At 42.8% G+C, this 27,908-nt stretch overlaps 1 protein-coding gene across 1 annotated transcript; it reads right to left on the minus strand.

Moving 5' to 3' along the window:
* LOC132481810 (homeobox protein ESX1-like) lies at positions 1 to 27,283 on the minus strand. Its single transcript, XM_060086612.1, has 4 exons — positions 27,178 to 27,283; positions 26,641 to 27,022; positions 3,795 to 3,840; positions 1 to 660 (listed from the first exon to the last, which is right to left on the minus strand). Exons 1-4 carry the CDS (start codon positions 27,281 to 27,283, stop codon positions 1 to 3), a joined length of 1,194 nt encoding a protein of 397 aa, XP_059942595.1.
* Between the last annotated feature and the right edge of the window lie 625 nt (positions 27,284 to 27,908).

The following is a 27,908-nucleotide window of genomic DNA, read 5'->3' on the forward strand; positions in this document are numbered from 1 at the left end:
TCACAGAGACAATTTAAGATGAACCACGGGCTCCTGAAGGACCGCCAATGGTAAGGGACCATGCCATGCCGCATGAGGGCACCTACATAGAAGCAAGTGTTTAAGCTGAAAGTGCGGAGGAGGCAACAGAATAGCAGGAAAGGGTGGCATGGGTGGCACGGGAGGCACGGGCAGCATGGGTAGCATGGGTAGCATGGGTGGGTTGGGTGGCTCGGGCGGTATGGGTGGCACGGGCGGCACGGGCAGCATGGGTAGCATGGGTGGGTTGGGTGGCACGGGCGGCACGGGCAGCATGGGTAGCATGGGTGGGTTGGGTGGCTCGGGCGGCACGGGCAGCATGGGTAGCATGGGTGGGTTGGGTGGCTCGGGCGGTATGGGTGGCACGGGCGGCACGGGCAGCATGGGTAGCATGGGTGGGTTGGGTGGCACGGGCGGCACGGGCGGCATGGGTGGCATATGTGCCTCGGGCAGCAGGGACAGCTCCAGCAGCAGTTGCTCCAGAAGAACGTCGACCCAGCCCAGCTCCTGAAGCAGGATGGCACTGCAGGGTTCACACATGCTGACGACAGCAGTGGGGACCAGGGGCACGAGGGGCACGTTTTTGAGCATTAGTGCCTTGTGATACCTCCGACTCTTGGCCCTTCTATTCTTAAACCACATCTTCAAGCAGAGAGAAAAAGGGATTGATTAGTATATTGAGCATTTCATGTTAGACCTGAAAAATCGCAGCAGGGAGCTCTTGGTGCCTTGAAGATTTTAAACTGCATCAGGAGAAGCTATTTCCTTCTTGCTAAAATATCTTAGGATATGTAGCTGAAGGCGCTCCCTTCAGCCCCCCTCCTCCCCAAGAGCGATCACCGACTCTGTGCCAGGCTCTGGATTGGCATATGGCTTTGTCTCTCCCCTCCCACCTTTACTATTATTTCCCCCACTCTTAGACGCAGGTGGAGCTGACCAACTGCACTCTGTCCCTGCTGCTATTACTATGCCTGGTAGGTCTGCGTCCAACTGACCGTCAGCTCCAGCTGCCACTAATCCCTACTCATTGGGCAGGTGTCACCTTAGTTATGGGGGAAGTTGAGCATAGGAAAAAGTGGGTGCCTTTTAAAATCATACTGAGGGGAACGGTCCCCATTTTGAAAAACCCATCTTTGGCTACAGTAAATAATCAATAGGAGTGGGTTGGATTTTTAAACAAAAGCTTTCCTCAAGGATGACTAAAAAGGGTCATTCATCCTCTGGAACCTTGGGATGGTTAAAAAGATGGAGATGGTATTGTGAGGGAGGTTTGGTCATGGGGGGCCCAGGGACTTTGTGGCTTGTCTTGCTGGACACCGGCAGAGCTGAAGCCCTGGACACTGCCTTAATATTAGACTATAGGGGTAACGAATGTTTGGTCGAACTCGGCCCAAATTTACTAAAACTCTTAAAATCTTTGCCCAGACAAGAGTTTGGGGGGAAAGAGGCATACCATTGTCACCACTGTCAATTCTGCACTCTCCACCCTGCCCCACCCTCCAAACCTTCCTGGGCTCAGGACCAGGTCAGCTCACTCTGCTCTGGCTACAGTTGCAGGACCTTGGACCAGAGCCTCTGGTGCCCAGCACGGTTGTGCCCTCTAGGAGCTGCTAATCCACCAGGAGATCCCCATCCTGTCCCTTATGCTTAAGGCAAGAGGGTGCAACCTGCATTTTAGGAAGACAGGCGACAACCACGTGAGTGAGGGGTCACAAAATGGCTCTCCCCTAAATATCTGCCAGCTATTAACAACTGAAAGTAAAACCTGTCCTGTGGACTCCACTGCTCCCTCAGCATCTCAGTTAATGGAATTATATCATATTTAGTATTTTTGGATGTTTCCACTCGGCAAATTTTACATGAGACCAAGGGCCTCCTCTCTCTGTCGCCCCATTTTCCCTCTCCCATCTTAGTATCTGGGTCCTCCTGCTGCATGAATATGTAGTCAAAAAGAGCCAGTGTAATAGAGCTCATTTTGGGGGGTTCGAGTGTACCAATGGTCAAATCTGCATAAACATAAGCAATATGCAAAGCTGGCTATCTGAGGTCCAGGCTGACACTACTTCCATATTTCCAATACTGGTTTCATAAAACAACTCCTACTGTCTTTGCAAAACAAGGGAGGGTGTTCATTAAATGTTTCTTTGGGGCATTCATGCTGTAGAGTTTGGAAATAGATGAAAACATTCTCCCCTTTTCTTCATTTGTTTCTTGTTGCTCTTTTTTCCTTCAGAACTCCATTAAGAGACTACTATGTAAACCCAGGAGAAGCAAGACACCAAAACTTCAGATTTTCTTTTCCCCTGAGCTTGCTTTGCCTGCTTGAGAAAGCAGAGGCCTGGGCCTCCCAAGCCCTGGCCAGACCTGACTGTGAGCCCAGCCCGTGGCCCTAGGCTGCCAGCACTGCTTTCCAGACCCCACCACCAGCTCTGCAGCCCGTGTAAATCACTGCCCTCACACACGCTCTCTGCAGCAAAGCTAGCGAACCCATCCTGATTCTTCTTTCCTTCCTTCCTTCTTTCTTCCTTTCTTTATCAATCTTGTTTTTTTTTTTTTTTAAATATCCCTCTTCCACAACAAGCAAAGCCACTGCACTGAGAAGCCCTCGCACCACAACGAAGAGTAACCCCGGCTCTCCTCAACTAAAGAAGAGCCCACGCACAGCAACGAAGACCCAACGCAGCCAAAAATAAATAAATAAATAAATTTTAAAAAATATATGTATATATTCCTTTGATACAACTTACTGTGTCCTATGGACAAATAATCAGCTTCTGTGCCATGAGCTACCAACTAGTAACCACTACCTGAGTGAATGAGCAAGTATTTCAAATTAACACAGGTAAGCGACTAGCTGAGAGCCAACCACTGACCATCACAAACAAATTCTTCAAAACCAATACCTCTTAACTGTATGAAAAGGGAAGAAAAAAATTCTTAGACATTAGAAATTGCTCAAAATAATACTCACTGATACATTTGGTAGTTTCATAATGTTGAATTTACGCTGTATTTCCAAGACATATATCGATAGTACCCAATTATTCTCAAACCCGTCCACCTTTTGAGGTCAGTGGAAATTTATTCAAATTTGTTCTTTTTGTTTGTTTTATTGTTTTATATGTTTAGACAAATTCCTAAAGGTTGCAAACCTTTCCCCCATCTCCATCATACTGCACAACCTACTATGCTAGCAAAGTTTTCAGGCTGCACATCAAAAAATTTCAGAAAATTAAAATGTACGGCTGAAACCCTCTACACTGCTCTACCAAACACATAAAAATAACAGCAAGAGGACCAGGCACTTGGAATTTTAAGCTATTCCCCTCCCCATCAGTCTCATCTAAACTAAACATATATTAGTTGCTCATATGTTGTGTTCCGAGGTGAGTTATTCCCTTACCCAATTGCCTGAATACTTGTAAATTCACCCCTTATACAAAGAGCTTATGCCTGGCTTTAAAGTTTTTAAATAATTTAGTATACTTGAACCCTCTTCTAACCCAGCTATTTGGTGCATTAATTTGAATAATTGCCAAGTCAGAATCAGTCCCAACATGATTCCACAGAGAACTGCCCCCTAAGGGATACCAGTTTTGGAAGGAGTTTAACTTTACTGAAGATACATATATTCTGGCCCCAAAGCCCCAAAAGTCCAAACCTTATTTCCAAAACATAGACAAGGGTACAAAAACACACCAACTTGAGAATGTCTAGGACAAGGTATCCAATTCCTAAAGCTGCCCTGCCAAGTTGCTTTTTTCAGGTTTACCGACCTGCACTCTGGCTTCAGTCACTCCCAGGCGTCTTGCAAGCTCCTTTCTGAGGGGAAAAATATTGCAAATATTCAGCATTTGACATTATGCATGAAATGAAATATACAATGCACATTTCATGCTATGTTAAAATGTTTATTCAGAGAGTAGCCAAGATGGTGGCATAGGAAAACCCCGAGCTTACCTCCTCCCATGGGTACACCAAAATTACAACTATTTACAGAGCAACTATTGATGAGAATGACCTGAAGACTAGCAGAAAAGATCTTCCACAGCTACAGATATAAAGAAGGAAACACAACGAGATGGATAGGAAGGGCCGAGGTGTGGTACAGTCAAGACCCACACCCCCAGGTTGGCGACCCATAAACGGGAGGATAATTACAATTGCAGAGGTTCTCCCCAAGAAGCAAGGGGTCCAAGCACATTGGATTTCCTAGCTCGGGGCCCTGCACTGGGAAGAAAGCCCCCAGGGCGTTTGGCTTTGCAACCCAGTGGGGCTTACTTTCAGGAGAGCCAGAGGGCTGTGGGAAATAGAGATTCCACTCTTAAAGGGTGCACACAAAATCTCACATGCTCCAGGACCCAGGGCAGAAGCAGGAATTTGAAAGGAGCCTGGATCAGACCTATCTGCTGATCTGAAGAATCTCCTGGAGAGGCAGGAAGCAACTACAGCTCACCCTGGGGACACAGACACTGGCAGCAGCCATTTTAGGGTGCTCATTCTACCATGAGGACTCTGCTGCTGGCAAGCACCATTTTGGAATCCTCCCTCTAGCTTACCAGTACTGGGACCTGCCCTGCCCACCAGTCTGTTGACACCATTCCTGGGACGCCCCAGGCCAAGCAGCTGGCCAGGCAGGGACACAGAATCACCCACCAACAAGTCAGTTGCCATAGGGGCTCCTGGGTCCCCAGCTGCCCAAGAACCAGACCCGCCCACCAGAGGTCCCAGGACCCGGCCCCACCCACCAGTGAGCCAGCAGCCTCTGCACTGGGCAGTGCCTGGCAACCAACAGACCAGGGGTCCAGCCCCGCCTACCAGCACATCCACAGTAGTCAGCCCATCACAATAGAAGGGCCCATGCAGCCCATATAGAGGGCACCCCTGGAGCATATAGCTCTGGTGACCAGAGGAAGTGACACAATATATTTAACGTGATCAAAGGAAAAAAGCCTACAACCAAGAATACTCTACCTGGCAAGGCTATCAGTCAGATTTGAAGGACAGATGAAGACCTTTAGAGACAGCAAAAGCTAAAAGAGTTCAACACCACAAAACCTGCTTTACAAGAAATGTTAAAGGAACTTCTCTAAGCAAAAAGAAAAGGCCATTACCACAAATAAAAAAAGAATGAAAGCAAGGTTATAAGCTTTTGCACAGCAAAGGAAACCATAAAGAAAATGAAAAGTCCATAGGTTTACGAACTGGGAGAAAATATTTGCACACAATGCAACTGACAAGGGCTTAATTTCCATAATATGCCAATAGCTCATACAACTCAATAACAAAAAAACAAACAACGCAATCAAAAAATGGGCAGAAGACCTGAATAGACATTTCTCCAAAGAAGACATACAGATGGCCAACAGGCACATGAAAAGATGCTCAGTATCACTAATCCCATACCTGGGCCTATACCTGAAAAAGATGAAAGCTCTAATTCGAAAAGATACATGCACCCCAATGTTCAGAGCGGCACTGTTTACAATAACTAAGATGTGGAAGCAACCTAAGTGTACATCAACAGATGAATGGATAAAGATGATGTCGTATATATATACAATGGAGTATTACTCAGCCATAAGAAGGTATGAAATTCTGCCATTTGTAACAACATGGACGGACTTAGAGAGTATTATCCTAAGTGAAGTAAGTCAGACAGAGAAAGACAAATATTACATGATATCACTGGCATGTGGAATCTAAAAAACAGTACAAGTGAACTTATTTACAAAACAAAAACAGACTCACAGACATAAAAAAACAAACTTATGGCTACCAAGTGGGGGGATAAATTGGGAGCACAGGATTAACAGATGCACACTACCATATATACCAGATAAACCACAAGGATTTATTGTATAGCGCAGGGAACTCTATTCAATATCTTGTAATAAACCATAATGGAAAAGAATAAGGAAAAAGAATATAGATATATAAATATATATGTATAATCTAATACACTGCTATATATAAACCTCATGGTAACCACAAACCAAAAATCTATAATAGATACACACACAAAAAACGAGAAAGGAATCCAAACATAACACTAAAGATAGTCATCAAATCACAAGGGAAGAGAGCAAAAGAAGAAGGAACAAAAAAGAACTCCAAAAACAATTAGCAAAATGTCAGTAAGTACATACCTACCAATAATTACTTTAAATATAAATGGAATAAATGCTCCAATCAAAAGACAAAGAGTGGCTGAATGGATACAAAAACAAGACCCACATACATGCTACCTACAAGAGACTCACTTCAGATCTAAAGACTCAGACAGAAAGTGAAGGGATGGAAAAAGGTATTCCATGCAAATGGAAATCAAAAGAAAGCTGGGGTAGCAATACTTATGTCAGATAAAATAGACTTTAAAACAAAGACCATAACAAGAGACAGAGAAAGACATTACATAGTGAACATGGAATCAACGCAAGAAGATATAACAATTGTAAATATATATGCACCCAACCTAGGAGCACCTAAGTACATACAGCAAATATTAACAGACATAAAGGAGAAACTGACAGTAACAATAATATTCAGGACTTTCACACCCCACTTACATAAATGGACAGATCACCCAGACAGAAAATCAATAAGGAAACACTGGCCTTAAATGACATATTAGACCTCCATTAGGTCTAATATCTTATTTATTTATTTATTTATTTATTTATTTATTTGCAGTGTGCGGGCCTCTCACTGTTCTGGCCTCTCCCGCTGTGGAGCACAGGCTCCGGACGCGCAGGCTCAGTGGCCACGGCTCACAGGCCCAGCCGCTCCGCGGCATGTGGGATCTTCCCAGACCGGGGCATGAACCCGTGTCCCCTGCATCGGCAGGTGGACTCTCAACCACTGTGCCACCAGGGAAGCTCAGGTCTAATATCTTAATAGATATTTATAGAGCATTCCATCCAAAAGCAGCAGAATACACACTCTTCTCAAGTGCACATGGAACATTCTCCAAAATACAAGCCTCAGTAAATTTAAGAGAATTGAAATCCTGTCAAGCATCTTTTCCAACTATAATCCTGTGAGACTAGAAATGAACTACAAGAAGAAAACTTCAAAAAAACACTAACATGTGGAGGTTAAACAAAATGCTACTGAACAACCAATGAGTCACTGAAGAAATCAAAGACAAAATAAAAAAATACCTGGAGACAAATGAAAATGAAAACACAATAATCCAAAATCTATGGGATGCAGCAAAAGCAGTTTTAAGAGGGAAGTTTATAGCAATTCAAGTCTACCTCAGGAAACAAGAAAAATCTCACATAAGAAACCTAACCACACTCCTAAAGGAACTAGAAAAAAAGAGAACAGGAGCTTCAAGATGGCGGAAGAGTAAGTCGTGGAGGTCACCTTCCTCCCCACAGATACATCAGAAATACATCTACACGTGGAACTGCTTCTATAGAACACCTACTGAATGCTGGCAGAAGACCTCAGACTTCCCAAAAGGCAAGAAACTCCCCACGTACCTGGGTAGGGCAAAAGAAAAAAGAAAAACCAGAGACAAAAGAATAGGGATGGGACCTGCACCAGTGAGAGGGAGCTGTGAAGGAGGAAAGGTTTCCACACACTAGGAAGCTCCTTCACGGGCAGAGATGGGGGTGGCGGAGGGGGGAGCTTCGGAGCCACAGAGGAGAGCACAGAAACAGGGGTGCGGAGGGCAAAGCGGGGAGATTCCCACACAGAGGATCGGCGCCACCAGCACTCACCAGCCCGAGAGGCTTGTCTGCTCACGCGCCAGGGCGGGTGGGGGCTGGGGGCTGAGGCTCGGGCTTCGGTCGGATCACAGGGAGAGGACTGGGGTTGGCGGCATAAACACAGCCTGAAGGGGGCTAGTGCGCCACGGCTAGCCGGGAGGCAGTCCGGGAAAAAGTCCGGAGCTGCCGAAGAGGCAAGAGACTTTTCTTGCCTCTTTGTTTCCTGGTGCGCGAGGAGAGGGGATTAAGAGTGCTGCTTAAAGGAGCTCCAGAGACGGGCGCCAGCCACGGCTATCAGTGCAGACCGCAGAGATGGGCATGAGACGCTAAGGCTGCTGCTGCCGCCACCAAGAAGCCTGTGTGCGAGCACAGGTCACTATCCACACCTCCCCTCCCGGGAGCCTGTGCAGCCCGCCACTGCCAGGGTCCCGTGATCCAGGGACAACTTCCCCGGGAGAACGCACGGCGCTCCTCAGGCTGGTGCAACGTCATGCCGGCCTCTGCCGCCGCAGGCTTGCCCCGCATCCATACCCCTCCCTCCCCCCGGCCTGAGTGAGCCAGAGCCCCCGAATCAGCTGCTCCTTTAACCCTGTCCTGTCTGAGCGAAGAACATACGCCCTCAGTCGACCTACACACAGAGGCGGGTTCAAATCCAAAGCTGAACCCCAGGAGCTGGGTGAACAAAGAAGAGAAAGGGAAATTTCTCCCAGCCGCCTCAGGAGCAGCGGATTAAAGCTCCACAATCAACTTGATGTACCCTGCATCTGTGCAATACCTGGATAGACAACGAAGCATCCCAAATTGAGGAGGTGGACTTTGGGAGCAAACATATATTATTTTTCCCCTTTTTCTGTTTATGTGAGTGTGTATGTGTATGTGTATGCTTCTGTGTGTGATTTTGTCTGTATACCTTTGCTTTCACCATTTGTCCTAGGGTTCTGTCCGTCCGTTTTTTTTTTTTTTTTTTTACTTTTAACAATTTTTTCTTAATAATTATTTTTTATTTTAATAACTTTACTTTACTTTATTTTATTTTATCCTCTTTCATTCTTTCTTTCTATTTTTTCTCCCTTTGATTCTGAGCCATGTGGATGAAAGGCTCTTGATGCTGCAGCCAGGAGTCAGTGCTGTGCCTGTGAGGTGGGAGAGCCAACTTCAGGACACTGGTCCCCAAGAGACCTCCCAGCTCCACGTAATATCAAACAGTGAAAATCTCCCAGAGATCTCCATCTCAACGCCAAGACCCAGCTTCACTCAACGACCAGCAAGCTACAGTGCTGGACACCCTATGCCAAACAACTTGCAAGACAGGAACACAGCCCCATCCATTAGCAGAGAGGCTGCCTAAAATCATAATAAGACCACAGACACCCCAAAACACACCACCAGACGTGGACCTGCCCACCAAAAGACAAGATCCAGCCTCATCCACCAGAACGCAGGCACTAGTCCCCTCCACCAGGAAGCCTACCCAACCCATTGAACCAACCTTAGCTACAGGGGACAGACACCAAAAACAACGGGAACTACGAACCTGCAGCCTGCGAAAAGGAGACCCCAAACACAGTAAGTTAAGCAAAATGAGAAGACAGAAAAAGACACAGCAGATGAAGGAGCAAGGTAAAAACCCAACAGACCTAATAAATGAAGAGGAAATAGGCAGTCTACCCGAAAAAGAATTCAGAATAATGATAGTAAAGATGATCCAAAATCTTGGAAATAGAATAGAGAAAATACAAGAAACGTCTAACAAGGACTTAGAAGAACTAAAGAGCAAACAAACAATGATGAACAACACACTAAATGAAATTAAAAATTATCTAGAAGGGATCAATAGCAGAATAACTGAGGCAGAAGAACGGATAAGTGACCTGGAAGATAAAATAGTGGAAATAACTACTGCAGAGCAGAATAAAGAAAAAAGAATGAAAGGAACTGAGGACAGTCTCAGAGACCTCTGGGACAACACTAAATGCACCAACATTCGAATTATAGGGGTCCCAGAAGAAGAAGAGAAAAAGAAAGGGACTGAGAAAATATTTCAAGAGATTATAGTTGAAAACTTCCCGAATAAGGGAAAGGAAATAGTTAATCAAGTCCAGGAAGCACAGAGAGTCCCATACAGGATAAATCCAAGGAGAAACACACCAAGAGGCATATTAATCAAACTATCAAAAATTAAATACAAAGAAAACATATTAAAAGCAGCAAGGGAAAGACAACAAATAGCACACAAGGGAATCCCCATAAGGTTAACAGCTGATCTTTCAGCAGAAACTCTGCAAGCCAGAAGGGAGTGGCAGGACATGTTTAAAGTGATGAAGGAGAAAAACCTACAACCAAGATTACTCTACCCAGCAAGGATTTCATTCAGATTTGATGGAGAATTTAAAAACTTTACAGACAAGCAAAAGCTAAGAGAATTCAGCACCACCAAACCAGCTTTACAACAAATGCTAAAGGAACTTCTCTAGGCAGGAAACACAAGAGAAGGGAAAGACCTACAATAACAAAACCAAAACAATTAAGAAAATGGGAATAGGAACATACATATCGACAATTACCTTAAATGTAAATGGATTAAATGCTCCCACCAAAAGACACAGGCTCGCTGAATGGATACAAAAACAAACCCGTATATATGCTGTCTACAGGAGACCTACTTCAGACCTAGTGAGACATACGAACTGAAAGTGAGGGGTTGGAAAAAGATATTCCATGCAAATAGAAATAAAAAGTAAGCTGGAGTAGCAATTCTCATATCAGACAAAATAGACTTTAAAATAAAGACTATTACAAGGCACAAAGAAGGACACTACATAATGATCAAGAGATCGATCCAAGAAGAAGATATAACAGTTGTAAATATTTACGCACCCAACATAGGAGCACCTCAATACATAAGGCAAATACTAACAGCCATAAAAGGGGAAATCGACAGTAACACAATCACAGTACGGGACTTTAACACCCCACTTTCACCAGTGGACAGATCATCCAAAATGAAAATAAATAAGGAAACACAAGCTTTAAATGATACATTAAACCAGATGGACTTAATTGATATTTACAGGACATTCCATGCCAAAACAACACAATACACATTCTTCTCAAGTGCTCATGGAACATTTTCCAGGATAGATCATATCTTAGGCCACAAATCAAGCCTTGGTAAATTTAAGAAAATTGAAATCGTATCAAGTATCTTTTCCGACAACAATGCTATGAGACTAGATATCAATTACAGGAAAATATCTGTAAAAAATACAAACACATGGAGGCTAAACAATACACTACTTAATAACCAAGTGGTCACTGAAGAAATCAAAGAGGAAATCAAAAAATACCTAGAAACAGATGAAAATGGAGACACGACGACCCAAAACCTATGGGATGCAGCAAAAGCAGTTCTAAGAGGGAAGTTTATAGCAATACAATCCTACCTTAAGAAACAGGAAACATCTCAAATAAACAACCTAACCTTGCACCTAAAGCAATTAGAGAAAGAAGCACAAAAAAAGCCCAAAGTTAGCAGAAGGAAAGAAATCATAAAGATCAGATCAGAAATAAATGAAAAAGAAATGAAGGAAATGATAGCAAAGATCAATAAAACTAAAAGCTGGTTCTTTGAGAAGATAAACAAAATTGATAAACCATTAGCCAGACTCATCAAGAAAAAAAGGGAGAAGACTCAAATCAATAGAATTAGAAATGGAAAAGGAGAAGTAACAACTGACACTGCAGAAACACAAATGATCACGAGAGATTACTACGAGCAACTCTATGCCAACAAATTGGACAACCTGGAAGAAACGGAGAAATTCTTAGAAATGCACAACCTGCCGAGACTGAACCAGGAAGAAATAGAACATATGAACAGACCAATCACAAGCACTGAAATGGAAACTGTGATTAAAAATCTTCCAACAAACAAAAGCCCAGGACCAGATGGCTTCACAGGCAAATTCTATCAAACATTTAGAGAAGAGCTAACACGTATCCTTCTCAAACTCTTCCAAAATATAGCAGAGGGAGGAACACTCCCAAACTCATTCTACGAGGCTACCATAACCCTGATACCAAAACCAGACAAAGATGTCACAAAGAAAGAAAACTACAGGCCAATATCACTGATGAACATAGATGCAAAAATCCTCAACAAAATACTAGCAAACAGAATCCAACAGCACAGTAAAAGGATCATGCACCATGATCAAATGGGGTTTATTCCAGGAATGCAAGGATTTTTCAATATACGCAAATCAATCAACGTGACACACCATGTTGACAGATTGAAAGAGGAAACCCATATGATCATCTCAATCGATGCAGAGAAAGCTTTCAACAAAATTCAACACCCAATTATGATAAAAACCCTGCAGAAAGTAGGCATAGAGGGAACTTTCCTCAACATAATAAAGGCCATATATGACAAACCCACAGCCAACATCGTCCCCAATGGTGAAAAACTGAAACCATTTCCACTAAGATCAGGAACAAGAAAAGGTTGCCCACTCTCACCACTCTTATTCAACATAGTTTTGGGCGTTTTAGCCACAGTAATCAGAGAAGAAAAAGAAATAAAAGGAATCCAAACTGGAAAAGAAGAAGTAAAGCTGTCATTGTTTGCAGATGACATGATACTATACATAGAGAATCCTAAAGATGCTACCAGAAAACTACTAGAGCTAATCATGAACTTGGTAAAGTAGCAGGATACAAAATTAATGCACAGAAATCTCTGGCATTCCTATACACTAATGATGAAAAATCTGAAAGTGAAATTAAGAAAACACTGCCATTTACCACTGCAACAAAAAGAATAAAATATCTAGGAATAAACCTACCTAAGGAGACAAAAGACCTGTATGCAGAAAATTATAAGACACTGATGAAAGAAATTAAAGATGATACAAATAGATGGAGAGATATACCATGGATTGGATTGGAAGAATCAACATTGTGAAAAGGACTCTACTACCCAAAGCAATCTACAGATTTAATGCAATCCCTATCAAACTACCACTGGCATTTTTCACAGAACTAGAACAAAAACTTTCACAATTTGTATGGAAACACAAAAGACCCCGAATAGCCAAAGCAATCTTGAGAATGAAAAATGGAGCTGGAGGAATCAGGCTCCCTGACTACAGACTATACTACAAAGCTACAGTAATCAAGACAGTATGGTACTGGCACAAAACCAGAAATATAGTTCAATGGAGCAGGATAGAAAGCCCAGACATAAACCCACGCACATATGGTCACCTTATCTTTGATAAAGGAGGCAAGAATATACAGTAGAGAAAAGACAGCCTCGTCAATAAGTGGTGCTGGGAAAACAGGACAGGTACATGTAAAAGTATGAAATTAGAACGCTCCCTAACACCATACACAAAAATAAACTAAAAATGGATTAAAGACCTAAATGTAACGCCAGACACTATCAAACTCTTAGAGGAAAACATAGGCAGAACACTCTATGACATAAATCACAGCAAGATCCTTTTGGACCCACCTCCTAGAGAAATGGAAATAAAAACAAAAATAAACAAAGGGGACCTAATGAAACTTCAAAGCTTTTGCACAGCAAAGGAAACCATAAACAAGACCAAAAGACAACCCTCAGAATGGGAGAAAATATTTGCAAATGAAGCAACTGACAAAAGGATTAATCTCCAAAATTTACAAGCAGTTCATGCAGCTCAATATCAAAAAAACAACAGCCCAATCCAAAAACGGACAGAAGACCTAAATAGACATTTCTCCACAGAAGATATACAGATTGCCAACAAACACATGAAAGAATGCTCAACATCATTTCTTTTTTAAATTTATTTTATTTATTTTTGGCTGTGTTGGGTCTTTATTTCTGTGTGAGGGCTCTCTGTAGTTGCGGCCAGCGGGGGCCACTCCTCATCGCGGTGCATGGGCCTCTCACTATCGCGGCCTCTCTTGTTGCGGAGCACAGGCTCCAGACGCGCAGGCTCAGTAGTTGTGGTGCACGGGCTTAGTTGCTCCGTGGCATGTGGGATCTTCCCAGACCAGGGCTCGAACCCGTGTCCCCTGCATCGGCAGGCAGATTCTCAACCACTGCACCACCAGGGAAGCCCTGTTCAACATCATTAATCATTAGAGAAATGCAAATCAAAACTACAATGAGATGTTATATCACACTGGTCAGAATGGCCATCATCAAAGAATCTAGAAACAATAAATGCTGGAGAGGGTGTGCAGAAAAGGGAACACTCTTGCACTGTTGGTGGGAATGTAAATTGATACAGCCACTACGGAGAACAGTATGGAGATTCCTTAAAAAACTAAAAATAGAACTACCATACGACCCAGCAATCCCACTACTGGGAATATACCCTGAGAAAACCATAATTCAAAAAGAGTCATGTACCAAAATGTTCATTGCAGCTCTATTTACAACAGCCAGGACATGGAAGCAACCTAAGTGTCCATCAACAGAGGAATGGATAAAGAAGATGTGGCACATATATACAATGGAATATTACTCAGCCATAAAAAGAAACGAAATTGAGTTATTTATAGTGAGGTGGATGGACCTAGAGTCTGTCATACAGAGTGAAGTAAGTCAGAAAGAGGAAAACAAATACCGTATACTAACACATATATATGGAATCTAAGGGAAAAAAAAGGTCATGAAGATCCTAGGGGTAAGACAGGAATAAAGACACAGACCTACTAGAGAATGGATTTGAGGATATGGGGGGGGGAGGGTAAGCTGGGACAAAGTGAGAGAGTGGCATGGACATATATACACTACCAAACATAAAATAGATAGCTAGTGGGAAGCAGCCGCATAGCACAGGGAGATCAGCTCGGTGCTTTGTGGCCACCTAGAGTGGTGGGATAGGGAGGGTGGGAGGGAGGGAGACGCAAGAGGGAAGAGATATGGGAACATATGTATATGTATAACTGATTCACTTGGTTATAAAGCAGAAACTAACACACCATTGTAAAGCAATTATACTCCAATAAAGATGTTTAAAAAACAAAAAACAAATAACAAAAACCAAAAAAAGAGAACTAAACCCAAAGTTAGTCCAAGCGACAAAGTCATAAAGATCAGAGAAGAAAGAAATGAAATAGATTTTAAAATATATAAAATATCAATGCAAGTAAGAGTTGATTCTTTGAAAAGGTAAATAAAATTGATAAACCTTTAGCCAGACTCATCTAGAAAAAGAGAACGAGGGTCCAAATCAATAAAATCAGAAATGAAAAAGAGGGTACAACCAACACCACAGAAATACAAAGGATCATAAGAGATTACTATGAGCAATTATACATCAATAAAATGGACAAACTAGAAGAAATGAACAAATTCCTAGAAATGTACCATCTCCCAAGACTAAAGCAGTAAGAAATAGAAAATTTGAATAGATCAATTATCAGTAATGAAACTGAATTGGATAATAAAAAAGGATATATTTTACAGCACCAGGAATACAGCCAATATTTTATAATAACTTTAAATGGAGAATAATCTGTGAAAATGTTGAATCACTGTGTTGCACATCTGAAACTAATATAATATTGTAAATCAACTATACCTCAATAAAAACAGACATCAGGGGGCAGACAGCAGAAGCAAGAAGAACTACAATCCCACAGCCTGTGGAACAAAAACCACATTCACAGAAAGATAGACAAGATGAAAAGGCAGAGGGCTATGTACCAGATGAAGGAACACGATAAAACCCCAGAAAAACGACTAAATGAAGTGGAGATAGGAAACCTTCCACAAAAGGAATTCAGAATAATGATAGTGAAGATGATCCAGGACCTCGGAAAATGAATGGAGGCAAAGATTGAGAAGATGCAAGAAATGTTTAACAAAGATCTAGGAGAATCAAAGCACAAACAAACAGAGATGAACGATACAATAACTGAAATAAAAAATGCACTGGAAGGAATCAATAGCAGAATAACTGAGGTAGAAGAACAGATAAGTGACCTGGAAGACAGAATGGTGGAGTTCACTGCTGCGGAACAGAATAAAGAAAAAAAGAATGAAAAGAAATGAAGACAGCCTAAGAGACCTCTGGGACAACATTAAACGCAACAACATTCGCATTATAGGGGTCCCAGAAGGAGAAGAGAGAGAGAAAGGACCCGAGAAAATATTTGAAGAGATTATAGTCAAAAACTTCCCTAACGTGGGAAAGGAAATAGCCACCCAAGTCCAGGAAGCACAGAGAGTCCCAGGCAGGATAAACCCAAGGAGACACACGCCGAGACACATAGTAATCAAATTGAAAAAGTTAAAGACAAAGAAAAATTACTGAAAGCAACAAGGGAAAAACAACAAATAATATACAAGGGAACTCCCATGAGGTTAACAGCTGATTTCTCAGCAGGAACTCTACAAGCCAGAAGGGAGTGGCAGGACATATTTAAAGTGATGTAAGGGAAGAGCCTACAACCAAGATTACTCTACCCGGCAAGGATCTCATTCAGATTCGACGGAGAAATCAAAAGCTTTACAGACAAGCAAAAGCTAAGAGAATTCAGCACCACCAAACCAGCTTTACAACAACTGCTACAGGAAGTTCTCTAAGTGGGAAACACAAGAGAAGAAAAGGACCTACAAAAACAAACCCATAACAATTAAGACAATGGTAACAGGAACATACGTATCGATAATTACCTTAAACGTGAATGGACTAAATGCTCCAACTAAAAGACACAGGCTCGCTGAATGGACACAAAAATAAGACCCATATATATGCTGTCTACAAGAGACCCACTTCAGACCTAGGGACACATACAGACTGAAAGTGAGGGGATGGAAAAAGATATTCCATGCAAATGGAAATCAAAAGAAAGCTGGAGTAGCAATACTCATATCAGATAGAATAGACTTTCAAATAAAGAATGTTACAAGAGACAAGGAAGGACACTACATAATGATCAATCCAGGAAGAAGATATAAGAATTATAAATATATATGCACCCAACATAGGAGCACCTCAATACATAAGGCAACTGCTGACAGCTATAAAAGAGGAAATCGACAGCAACACAATAATAGTGGGGGACTTTAACACCTCACTTACACCAATGGACAGATCACCCAAACAGAAAATTAATAAGGAAACACAAGCTTTAAATGACACAATAGACCAGATAGATTTAATTGATATTTATAGGACATTCCATCCAAAAACAGCAGATTACACTTTCTTCTCAAGTGCACACGGAACATTCTCCAGGATAGATCACATCTTGGGTCACAAATCAAGCCTCAGTAAATTTAAGAAAATTGAAATCATATCAAGCATCTTTTCTGACCACAGTGCTATGAGATTAGAAATCAATTACAGGGAAAAAAAACGTAAAAAACACAAACACATGCAGGCTAAACAATACGTTACTAAATAACCAAGAGATCACTGAAGAAATCAAAGAGGAAATCAAAAAGTACCTAGAGACGAATGACAATGAAAACATGACGATCCAAAACCTATGGGATGCAGCAAGAGCAGTTCTGAGACGGAAGTTTATAGCAATACAAGCCTACCTCAAGAAACAAGAAAAATCTCAAATAAACAATCTAACCTTACACCTAAAGGAACTAGAGAAAGAAGAACAAACAAACCCCAAAGTTAGCAGAAGGAAAGAAACCATAAAGATCAGAGCAGAAATAAATGAAACAGAAACAAAGAAAACAATAGCAAAGATCAATAGAACTAAAAGCTGGTTCTTTGAGAAGATAAATGAAATTGATAAACCATTAGCCAGACCCCTCAAGGAAAAGAGGGAGAGAACTCAAATCAATTAAATTAGAAATGAAAAAGGAAATGTTACAACAGACACTGCAGAAATACAAAGCAACCTAAGAGACTACTACAAGCAACTCTATACCAATAAAATGGACAACCTGGAAGAAATGGACAAATTCTTAGAAAGGTATAACCTTCCAAGACTGAACCAGGAAGAAATAGTAAATATCAACATACCAATCACAAGTAATGAAGTTGAAACTGTGATTAAAAATCTTCCAGCAAACAAAAGTCCAGGACCAGATAGCTTCACAGGTGAATTCTATCAAACACTTAGAGAAGAGCTAACACCCATCCTTCTCAAACTCTTCCAAAAAATTGAGAGGAAGGAACACTTCCAAACTCATTCTATGAGGCCATCATCACCCTGATACCAAAACCAAACAAAGATACCACAAAAAAGAAAATTACAGAGCAATATCACTGATGAATATAGATGCAAAAACCCTCAACAAAATACTGGCAAACAGAATACAACAACACATTAAAAAGATCAGACACCGTGATCAAGTGGGATTTATCCCAGGAATGCAAGGATTCTTCAATATATGCAAATCAATCAATGTGATACACCATATTAACAAATTGAAGAAGAAAAGCCATATGATCATCTCAATAGATGAAGAAAAAGCTTTTGAGAAAATTCAACACCCATTTATGATAAAAGCTCTCCAGAAAGTGTGCATAGAGGGACCCTACCTCAATATAATAAAGCCCATATACGACAAACCCACAGCAAACAACATTCTCAGTGGTGAAAAACTGAAAGCATTTCCTAAGATCAGGAACAAGACAAGGTTGCCCACTCTCACCACTATTATTCAACATAGTTTTGGAAGTCCTAGCCATGGCAATCAGAGAAGAAAAATGAATAAAAGGAATACAAATTGGAATAGAAGAAGTAAAGCTGTCGCTCTTTGCAGATGACATGATACTATAGATAGAGAATCCTAAAGATGCCACCAGAATACTACTAGAGCTAACCAGTGCATTTGGTAAAGGTGCAGGATACAAAATTAATGCACAGAAATCTCTGGCATTCCTATACACTAATGATGAAAAATCTGAAAGAGAAATTAAGGAAACATTCCCATTTACCATGGCAACAAAAAGAATAAAATACCTGGGAATAAACCTACCTAGAGAGACAAAAGACCTGTATGCAGAAAACTGTAAGACACTGGTGAAAGAAATTAAAGATGATACCAACAGATGGAGAGATATACCATGTGCTTGGATTGGAAGAATCAACACTGTGAAAATGGCTATACTACCCAAAGCAACCTACAGATTCAATGCAATCCCTATCAAATTACCAATGGCATGTTTTACAGAACTAGAACAAAAAATCTTAAAATTTGTATAGAGACACAAAAGACCCCGAATATCCAAAGCAGTCTTGAGGGAAAGAATCGGAGCTGGAGGAATCAGACTCCCTGACTTCAGACTACACTACAAAGCTACAGTAATCAAGACAATATGGTACTGGCACAAAAACAGAAATATAGATCAATGGAACAGGATAGAAAGCCCAGACATAAACCCACGCACCTATGGTCAACTAATCTATGACAAAGGAGGCAGGGATGTACAATGGAGAAAAGACAGTCTCTTCAATAAGTGGTGCTGGGAGAACTGGACAGCTCCAAGTAAAAGAAAGCAATTAGAACACTCCCTAACACCATACACAAATATAAACTCAAAATGGATTAGAGACCTAAATGTAAGACCGGGCACTATAAAACTCTTAGAGGAAAACATAGGAAGAACACTCTTTGAGATAAATTGCAGCAAGATCTTTTTTGTTCCACCTCCTAGAGTAATGAAAATAAAAACAAAAATAAACAAATGGGACCTAATGAAACTTAAAAGCTTTTGTACAGCAAAGGAAACCATAAACAAGACCAAAAGACAACCCTCAGAATGGGAGAAAATATTTGCAAATGAAGCAAGTGACAAAGGATTAATCTCCAAAATTTACAAGCAGCTCATGCAGCTCAATATCAAAAAAAACAAACAACCCAATCCAAAATTGGCAGAAGACCTAAATAGACATTTCTCCAAAGAAGACATACAGATGGCCAAGAAGCACATGACAAGCTGCTCAACATCACTAATTATTAGAGAAATGCAAATCAAAACTACAATGAGGTATCACCACATACCAGTTAGGATGGGTATCATCAGAAAATCTACAAACAACAAATGCTGGAGAGGGTGTGGAGAAAAGGAAACCCTCTTGCACTGTTGGTGGGAATGTAAATTGATATAGCCACTATGGAGAACAGTATGGAGGCTCCTTAAAAAACTAAAAATAGAATTACCATATGACCCAGCAATCCCACTCCTGGGCATATTCCCAGAGAAAACCATAACTCGAAAAGACACATGCTCCCCAATGTTCATTGTAGCACTATTTACAATAGCCAGGTCATGGAAGCAACCTAAATGCCTATTGACAGATGAATGGATAAAGAAGATGTGGTACATTTGTACAATGGAATATTACTCAGCCATGAAAAGGAACGAAATTGGGTCATTTGTAGAGACGTGGATGGATCTAGAGACTGTCATATAGAGTGAAGTAAGTCAGAAAGCAAAAAACTAATATCATATATTAATGCATATATGTGGAACCTAGAAGAATGGTACAGATGAACCAGTTTGCAGGGCAGAAATAGAGACGCACATGTACAGAACAAACATATGGACACCAAGGGGGGAAAGTGGGGTGGTGGTGGTGGTGGGATGAACTGGGAGACTGGTATTGACATATATACACTAATATGTATAAAATGGATAACTAATAAGAACCCGCTGTATAAAAAAATAAATAAAATTCAAAAATTCAAAAAAATATATATAAAAAAATTAAAACAGACATCACTAATCATCAGAGAAATGCAAACCACAACTACAGTGAGATATCACCTTAGAGTAGCTACCGTCCAAAAGACTACAGGGGCTTCCCTGGTGGCACAGTGGTTAAGAATCCACCTGCCAATGCAGGGGACGCGGGTTTGAGCCCTGGTCCAGGAAGATCCTACATGCCACAGAGCAGCTAAGCCCGTGTGCCACAACTACTGAGCCTGCGCTCTAGAGCCCTCGAGCCACAACTACTGAGCCCATGTGCCACAACTACTGAAGCCTGCGCACCTGCAGCCCGTGCTCTGCAACAAGAGAAGCCACCGCAATGAGAAGCCTGTGCACCGCAACAAAGAGCAGCTCTGGCTCACTGCAACTAGAGGAAGCTCGCGCAAAGCATTGAAGACCCAATGCAGCCAAAACTAAGTAAATTAATTAATTCTTAAAAAGACTACAGATAACAAATATTGGTGAGGATGTGGAGAAGGGGGAACCCTTGTACACTGTTGGTGGGAATGTAAATTGGTGCAGCCACTGTGGCAAACGGTATGGAGGTTTCTCAAAAAACTAAAAATAGAACTACCATATGACCCAGCAATTTCAATCCTGGGTATATATCTGAGAAAAACAAAAACACTAATTCAAAAAGATGCATGCACCCCAATGTTCATAGCAGCATCATTTACAATAGCCAAGATATGGAAGCAACCTGAGTGTCCATCAATAGAGGAACGGATAAAGAAGATGTGGTATATATATACAATGGACGTTAAAAAGAATAAAAATTTGCCATTTGCAACAACATGGATGGACTTGGAGGGTATTATGCTTAGTGAAACAAGTAGGACAGAGAAAGACAAATGATATCACTTATATGTGGAATCTAAAAATTAAAACAAACTATTGAATACAACAGAAAAGAAACAGTCTCATAGATATAGAGAACAAACTAGTGGTTACCAGTGGGGAGAAACAGGGGAGAAGGACAAGATAGGGGCAGTGGATTAATAGGTACAAACTACTATGTATAAAATAAATAAGCTACAAGGATATATTGTACAGCATGGGGAATATAGCCAATATTTTATAATAACTATAATGGAGTGTAACCTTTAAAAATTGTGAATCACTGTATTGTACACCTGAAACATATAATATTGTACATCAACTATAACTCAATTTAAAAAAAAAACGATAACCCTAAAGTCTCCCCCAAAAAACTGCTAGAACTAATAAATGAATTCAGTAAAGTTTCAGGATTCAAGATTAATATACACAAATCTGCTGCTTTTCTGTGCGCTATAATACACTATACTCTCAGAGAGAAAGCAAGAAAACAATCCCATTTAAAATAGCATCAAGGGCTTCCCTGGTGGCGCAGTAGTTAAGAATCCACCTGCCAATGCAGGGGCCACGGGTTCAAGCCCTGGTCTGGGAAGATCCCACATGCCGCGGAGCAACTAAGCCTGTGGGACGCAACTACTGAGCCTGCGCTCTGGAGCCCGCGAGCCACAGCTACTGAGCCCGTGTGCCACAACTACTAAAGCCCGCACGCCTAGAGCCTGTGCTCTGCAACAAGAGGAGCCACCGCAATGAGAAGCCCCCACTTGCCGCAACTAAAGAAAGCCCACGTGCAGCAACAAAGACCCAACGCAGCCAAAAATATAATTAATTAATTAATTAATTTAAAATAATAATAAAAAATGAAATAGCATCAAAAAGAATAAAATACCTAGGAATAAACTTAATCAAGGAAGTGAAAGACCTAGACTCTGAAAACTATATATAAAACACTGATGAAGGAATTTGAAAATGATACCAAAAAATGGCAAGATATACCGTGTTCTTGGATTGGAAGAATTAATATTGTTAAAATATCCATACAACCCAAAGCAATCTACAGATTTAATGCAATCGCTATCAAAATACATGACATTTTTCACCAACTAGAACAAATAACCCCAAAATTTATATGGAACCACAAAAGACCCCCGAATGGCCGAAGTAATCTTGAGAAAAAATAACAAACCTAGAGGTATCACACTCCCTGACTTCAGACTACTGTATACTACAAAGCTATAGTCATCAATGGACTTCCCTGGCAGTCCAGTGGTTAAGACTCAGCCCTTCCACTACAGGGGGCGCAGGTTCGATCCCTGGTTGGGGAAGATCGCGCATGCCGCGGGGCATGGCCAAAAAATAATAATAAAAACCCCAGTATGGTACTGGCACAAAAACAGACACACAGATCAATGGAACAGAATAGAGAGCCCAGAAATAAACCCACGCACTTATGGTCAATTAATCTATGACAAAGGAAGCAAGAATATACAATGGGGAAAAGACAGTCTCTTCAATAAGCGGTGCTGGGAAAACTGGACAGCTACACGTAAAAGACAGAAATTAGAGCATGTGCTCACAGCATATTAAAAAATAAACTCAAAACGGATTAAAGACCTAAATGTAAGACCTGATACTATAAAGCTCCTAGAGGAAAACATAGGCAGAACACTCTGTGACATAAATCGCAGCAATATTTTTGGGGATCTGTCTACCAAGGCAAAAGAAATAAAAGCAAAAATAAACAAATGAGACCTAATTAAACGTAAAAGCTTTTGCACAGCAAAGGAAACCACATACAAAATGCAAAGACAACCTACTGAATGGGAGAAAATTTTTGCAAAGGACATTACTGACAAGGGGTTAATATCCAAAATTTATAAACAGCTCATACAACTCAGTATCAAAAAAACAAAGAACCGATGTTAAAAAACAAACAAACAAAGAACCTAATTCAAAAATGGGCAGAAAACCTGAATAGACATTTTGCCAAAGAAGACACACAGATGGCCAACAGGCACATGAAAAAAATGCTCAACACTGCTAATCATCAGAGAAATGCAAATCAAAGCCATAATGAGATCACCTCACACCTGTCAAAATGGTCATCCTCAAAAGGATAACAAATGTTGGCGAGGATGTGGAGAAAAGGGAGCCTTCCTACGCTGTTGGGGGAGTGTAAATTGATACAGCCACTATAGAAAACAATGTGGAGGTTTCTCAAGAAACTAAAAATAGAACTACCATATGGTCCAGCAGTTCCACTCCTTTTGTTATCCAAAGGAAACAAAAACACTAATTCAAGAAGATACATGCACCCTAATGTTCACAGCAGCACTATTTCCAATAGTCAAGATATGGAAGCAACCTCAGTACCCAGCAACAGATTAATGGATAAAGAAGATGTGGTATCTGGCTTCCCTGGTGGCGCAGTGGTTGAGAGTCCGCCTGCCGATGCAGGGGTCACGGGTTCATGCTCCGGTCCGGGAAGATCCCACATGCCACGGAGCGGCTGGGCCCCTGAGCCACGGCCGCTGAGCCTGCGCATCCGGAGCCTGTGCTCTGCAATGGGAGAGGCCACAACAGTGAGAGGCCCACGTACCGCAAAGAAAAAAAAAGGAGATGTGGTGTATATATATATATATATATATATATATATATATATATATATACACACACACACACACACACACACAGTGGAAAGCTTCTCAGCCATAATAACGAATGAAATTCTGCCATTTGTAACAACGTGGATGGACCTAGAGAGTATTATCCTTAGTGAAATAAGTCAGACAGAGAAAGACAAATACTGTATGATTTCACTTATATGTGGAATCTAAAAAACAAAACAAATGAACAAACATAACTAAACAGAAACAGAAGTATAGATACAGAGAGCAAACAGGTGGCTGCCAGAAGGGAAGGGGTGGGGAGGGAGAGAAATAGGTGAGGGAGATTAAGAGGTACAAACTTCCAGTTGCAAAATAAATAACTGGTATGAAATGTACAGTGTGGGGAATACAGTCAATAATTATGTAATATCTTTGTATGGTGACAGATGGTAACTAGGTGTATCACGGCGATCATTTTTAAATGTATAGAAATATAGAATCACTATGTTGTGTAACAGGAACTAACATATTGTTGTAGGTCAATTATACTTCGAAAGTAAACGAACAAAGGAAACTCAGAGAAAAAGAGATCCGATTTGTGGTTACCAGAGGTGGGGGTGAGGTGGGGAAATTGGATGAAGGCAGTCAAAAGGTACAAACTTCCAGTTATAAGATAAATAAGTACTAGGGATATAATGTACAACATGATAAATAAAATTAACACTGCTGTATGTTATATATGAAATTTAAGAGAGTTCCTAAAAGTTCTCATCACACAAAAAATTTTTTTCTGTTTAATTATGTATCTATATGAGATGATGGATGGTCACCAAGCTTATTATGATAATCATTTCATGATGCACGTAAGCCAACTCATTATGCTGTGCACCTTAAACTTGTACAGTACTGAATGTTAATTGTATCATAATAAACTGGAAGAAAAAATATTTATCAGGCAGCTCTAGACATCCAAATCAAGGGGCATCTTGAGTTTGACACTTCTGAGAAACGGAGAAATTGGGCTGATCCAGTTATCACACCACAGCAAAAGCAACCGAACTTGGAGTAATCGAGTTGAACAGAAAATCCTAAACCGAAGTTGATGCTAGTTACCATCCCTTCTTGTTGAATCGTCTCCTATCGCCATCCAGGCTTCCACGATACGGGTTTGCCTACAAACAGCCTCTCCAAACACTCCTCCTCTGTCTCTTGCAAGCTTCTTTTATTGTCTTTCAATATTCCCTAGCTCAGTGAATATACCAGCAGCCATTCATTTGGGCAAATCAGAAATTTATACATTTTTCTTAAACATTTCCTTTTACCCCCATGTTCAAATTACCATGAATTGCTATCAATTTTACCTGCTAAATATCTCTTTAATCTGTTCACTTCTCTCCATCGCCACTACCCTGGACCAACACACCATCACCTCTGGCCTTGCCTACTGAACAGCCTCCTAGGATCGAATCCCAGCTCTGCCACATTCCAGCTGTGCCATCTTGGGCAAGTCTCATCACTTCTCTGAGCTTCAGCTTTTTCACAGGTTAAGTGGGGATAATAACAGTGGCTACCACATTCACAAGGGGTTGTGAAGATTCAATGACAGTATGTAGAAAAAGCCTTTAAAACAAGTGCTTAACACACAGTAAGCACAATGTAAATGATAGCTTTTTAAATTTTAGCCGCATTCACAGGTACTCAGCAACCCATTCATTCTCCACACTGAAGTTTGCTTTAGGGAACAATTCTACCTCAGGCACAAACTTTGGGGTAACTAAAAATTCAGTAATCGGGCTTCCCTGGTGGCACAGTGGTTAAGAATCCACCTGCCAATGCAGGGGACACAGGTCCGTGCCATGGTCCGGGAAGATCCCACATGACGCGGGGCAACTAAGCCCGTGTGCCACCACTACCGAGACTGCGCTCTAGAGCCCGTGAGCCACAACTACTGAGCCCACGTGCCACAACTACTACGGAAGCCCACCCGCCTAGAGCCCGCGCTCTGCAACAAGAGGAGCCACCACAATGAGCAGCCCGCGCAACGCACCTTAGGGTAGCCCCCGCTCGCCGCAACTAGAGAAAGCCCGCGCCCAGAGACCGAGCGCAGCAACAAAGACCCAATGCAGCCATAAATAAATAACTTGATTTAGTTTTAAAAATTTAGTAATCAAGATAAAGGATGTTCTTTGTTTGTTTGTTTGTTTTGCGGTACGCGGACCTCTCACTGCTGTGGCCTCTCCCGCTGCGGAGCACGGGCTCCGGACGCGCAGGCTCAGCGGCCATGGCTCACGGGCCCAGCCGCTCCGCGGCACGTGGGATCCTCCCGGACCGGGGCACGAACCCGCGTCCCCTGCATCGGCAGGCGGACTCTCAACCACTGCGCCACCAGGGAAGCCCGAGGATGTTTTAATGTAGTGTTTAAATTAATGCAAATATAATCCATGAATAACTGATGATCAAAACTTCAGATAAAAGTAGCCTCCAACTCCGCATTTGCTCCACCACGCCTCAGGCGACTCGTTATTTATGTTAACCCGCGGCCGACAAAGCTCCGCAACGTGACTTATTCAAACACCACAGGGAAATATCGACCTCGATTCCCACCAGGCAGAGCCCCCGCCCCCGTCCTAGGCCCCGAGTGCGCCAGAGGGGCCGGGCCGCCGCCAGGCCCCGGGGCTTTCAGGTCCGGAGCTGAGGAGGGGGACCCACGAGAGCGCCGCCCGCCGCCCGCCACCCGCGCAGCAGCCCGCGCCACCCGAGACGCCCGCTTACCGCATGGGCACGCTGAGGTACTGAGTATGCCGGAAAACGCGCTCCAGGTCCTGCAGCTGCCTCTTCGTGAGCCTGGAGTAGGGGGCGCACCGCTGCCCATCTGCGGCCTCGGGACCCTCGACGGCGGCCCGCGGGGGCTGCTCCTCATCGCCCTGCTCTCCGCCTAGGCCGCCGCCCGCCCCGGCCTCGGCCTCGGCCTCGGCCTCGCGGCTTTCGCCGTCCGCGGGGCCGGCGGCTCCGACGCTGACATCGCAGCCTTCCTCTCCTTCTCCTTCGTCTCCCGCCTCTTTCCCTTCCGCGGCTGCTCCCTGCTCCGGTTCGGACTGAGCCTTCTGCTCCTCTCCCCCGTCTCCGGGAGGCGAGATCTCCGCGGGCTTCACCTCTGAAAGGGAGGAAACCCAAAGAGAAAGATCAGGCCGTCGAGGGAGCCCAGCTCTGTGGAGGGGCTGCGTCTGAGGGGGGTCCTGGCGTTCGCCCCGCCCTGGGAAAGTTCCTTTCCTGGAATCTTATAAAGCGAGTGCCCCGCCCGCCACTGACCGTGCGCTTCTTCCCGCTCCTCGTCGACACTCAGCTTGAAGAAGCTGGCGACGGCTGCGCAGGCGATGGCATAGGCATCGTAGCTGCTCTGCGGCTGACGCTCCATGTCCCGACTGCTGTCGAGAAGGCTGTGAGCTTCAGCGGAGGCTGCGCTGGATCTCCTGAGACCCCCGGCTCACGACTAAAGGCTAGAGCGGTGGCCCACGACCCGGCTCCTCTGGCGTCTGGTCGGGTTTCAGGGAGTCTGGTATGACGCCCGCCCCCTGTGGGTTTACCACAGACTGCCGGGGGTTGGGTGAGCTGATGTGCGCATGCGGCAGGGCCTCGGCCTTCTAGGGGCCACGGGCGGGGGCCGGGGCACGTTGCGCGCCAACCGGCCGCTGGTAGGGAGCATGCGTGAGAGCAGAACTCCGGGTCAAAGGTTGCAACCTAACTGACTAAGTACTCCGCCCTGGGTCGGGCGTCTTCCCAGACCAAGGGGCTGTGCCCGATTTGTGGAGGGTAAGAGAGAGAACTCACCCAAGCTCCATAGACCTTGGAGAAGCGTTTGGGGACTATCTCTTGACCGAGCCCTCCATATCCAACAGCCAGTACCAAGAAGGGAACAGTAATCAAAGTAATAACGGTCGCCCCTAGGTATCCGCAGGCGATTGGTTCCAGGACCCGCCGCGGGTACCAAAATCGGCGGATGCTCAAGTCCCATAGTCGGCCCTCTGCATCTGCTGATGCGA

This window comes from Mesoplodon densirostris, chromosome X (genome assembly GCF_025265405.1).
Source record: "Mesoplodon densirostris isolate mMesDen1 chromosome X, mMesDen1 primary haplotype, whole genome shotgun sequence".
Taxonomy (NCBI): domain Eukaryota; kingdom Metazoa; phylum Chordata; class Mammalia; order Artiodactyla; family Ziphiidae; genus Mesoplodon; species Mesoplodon densirostris.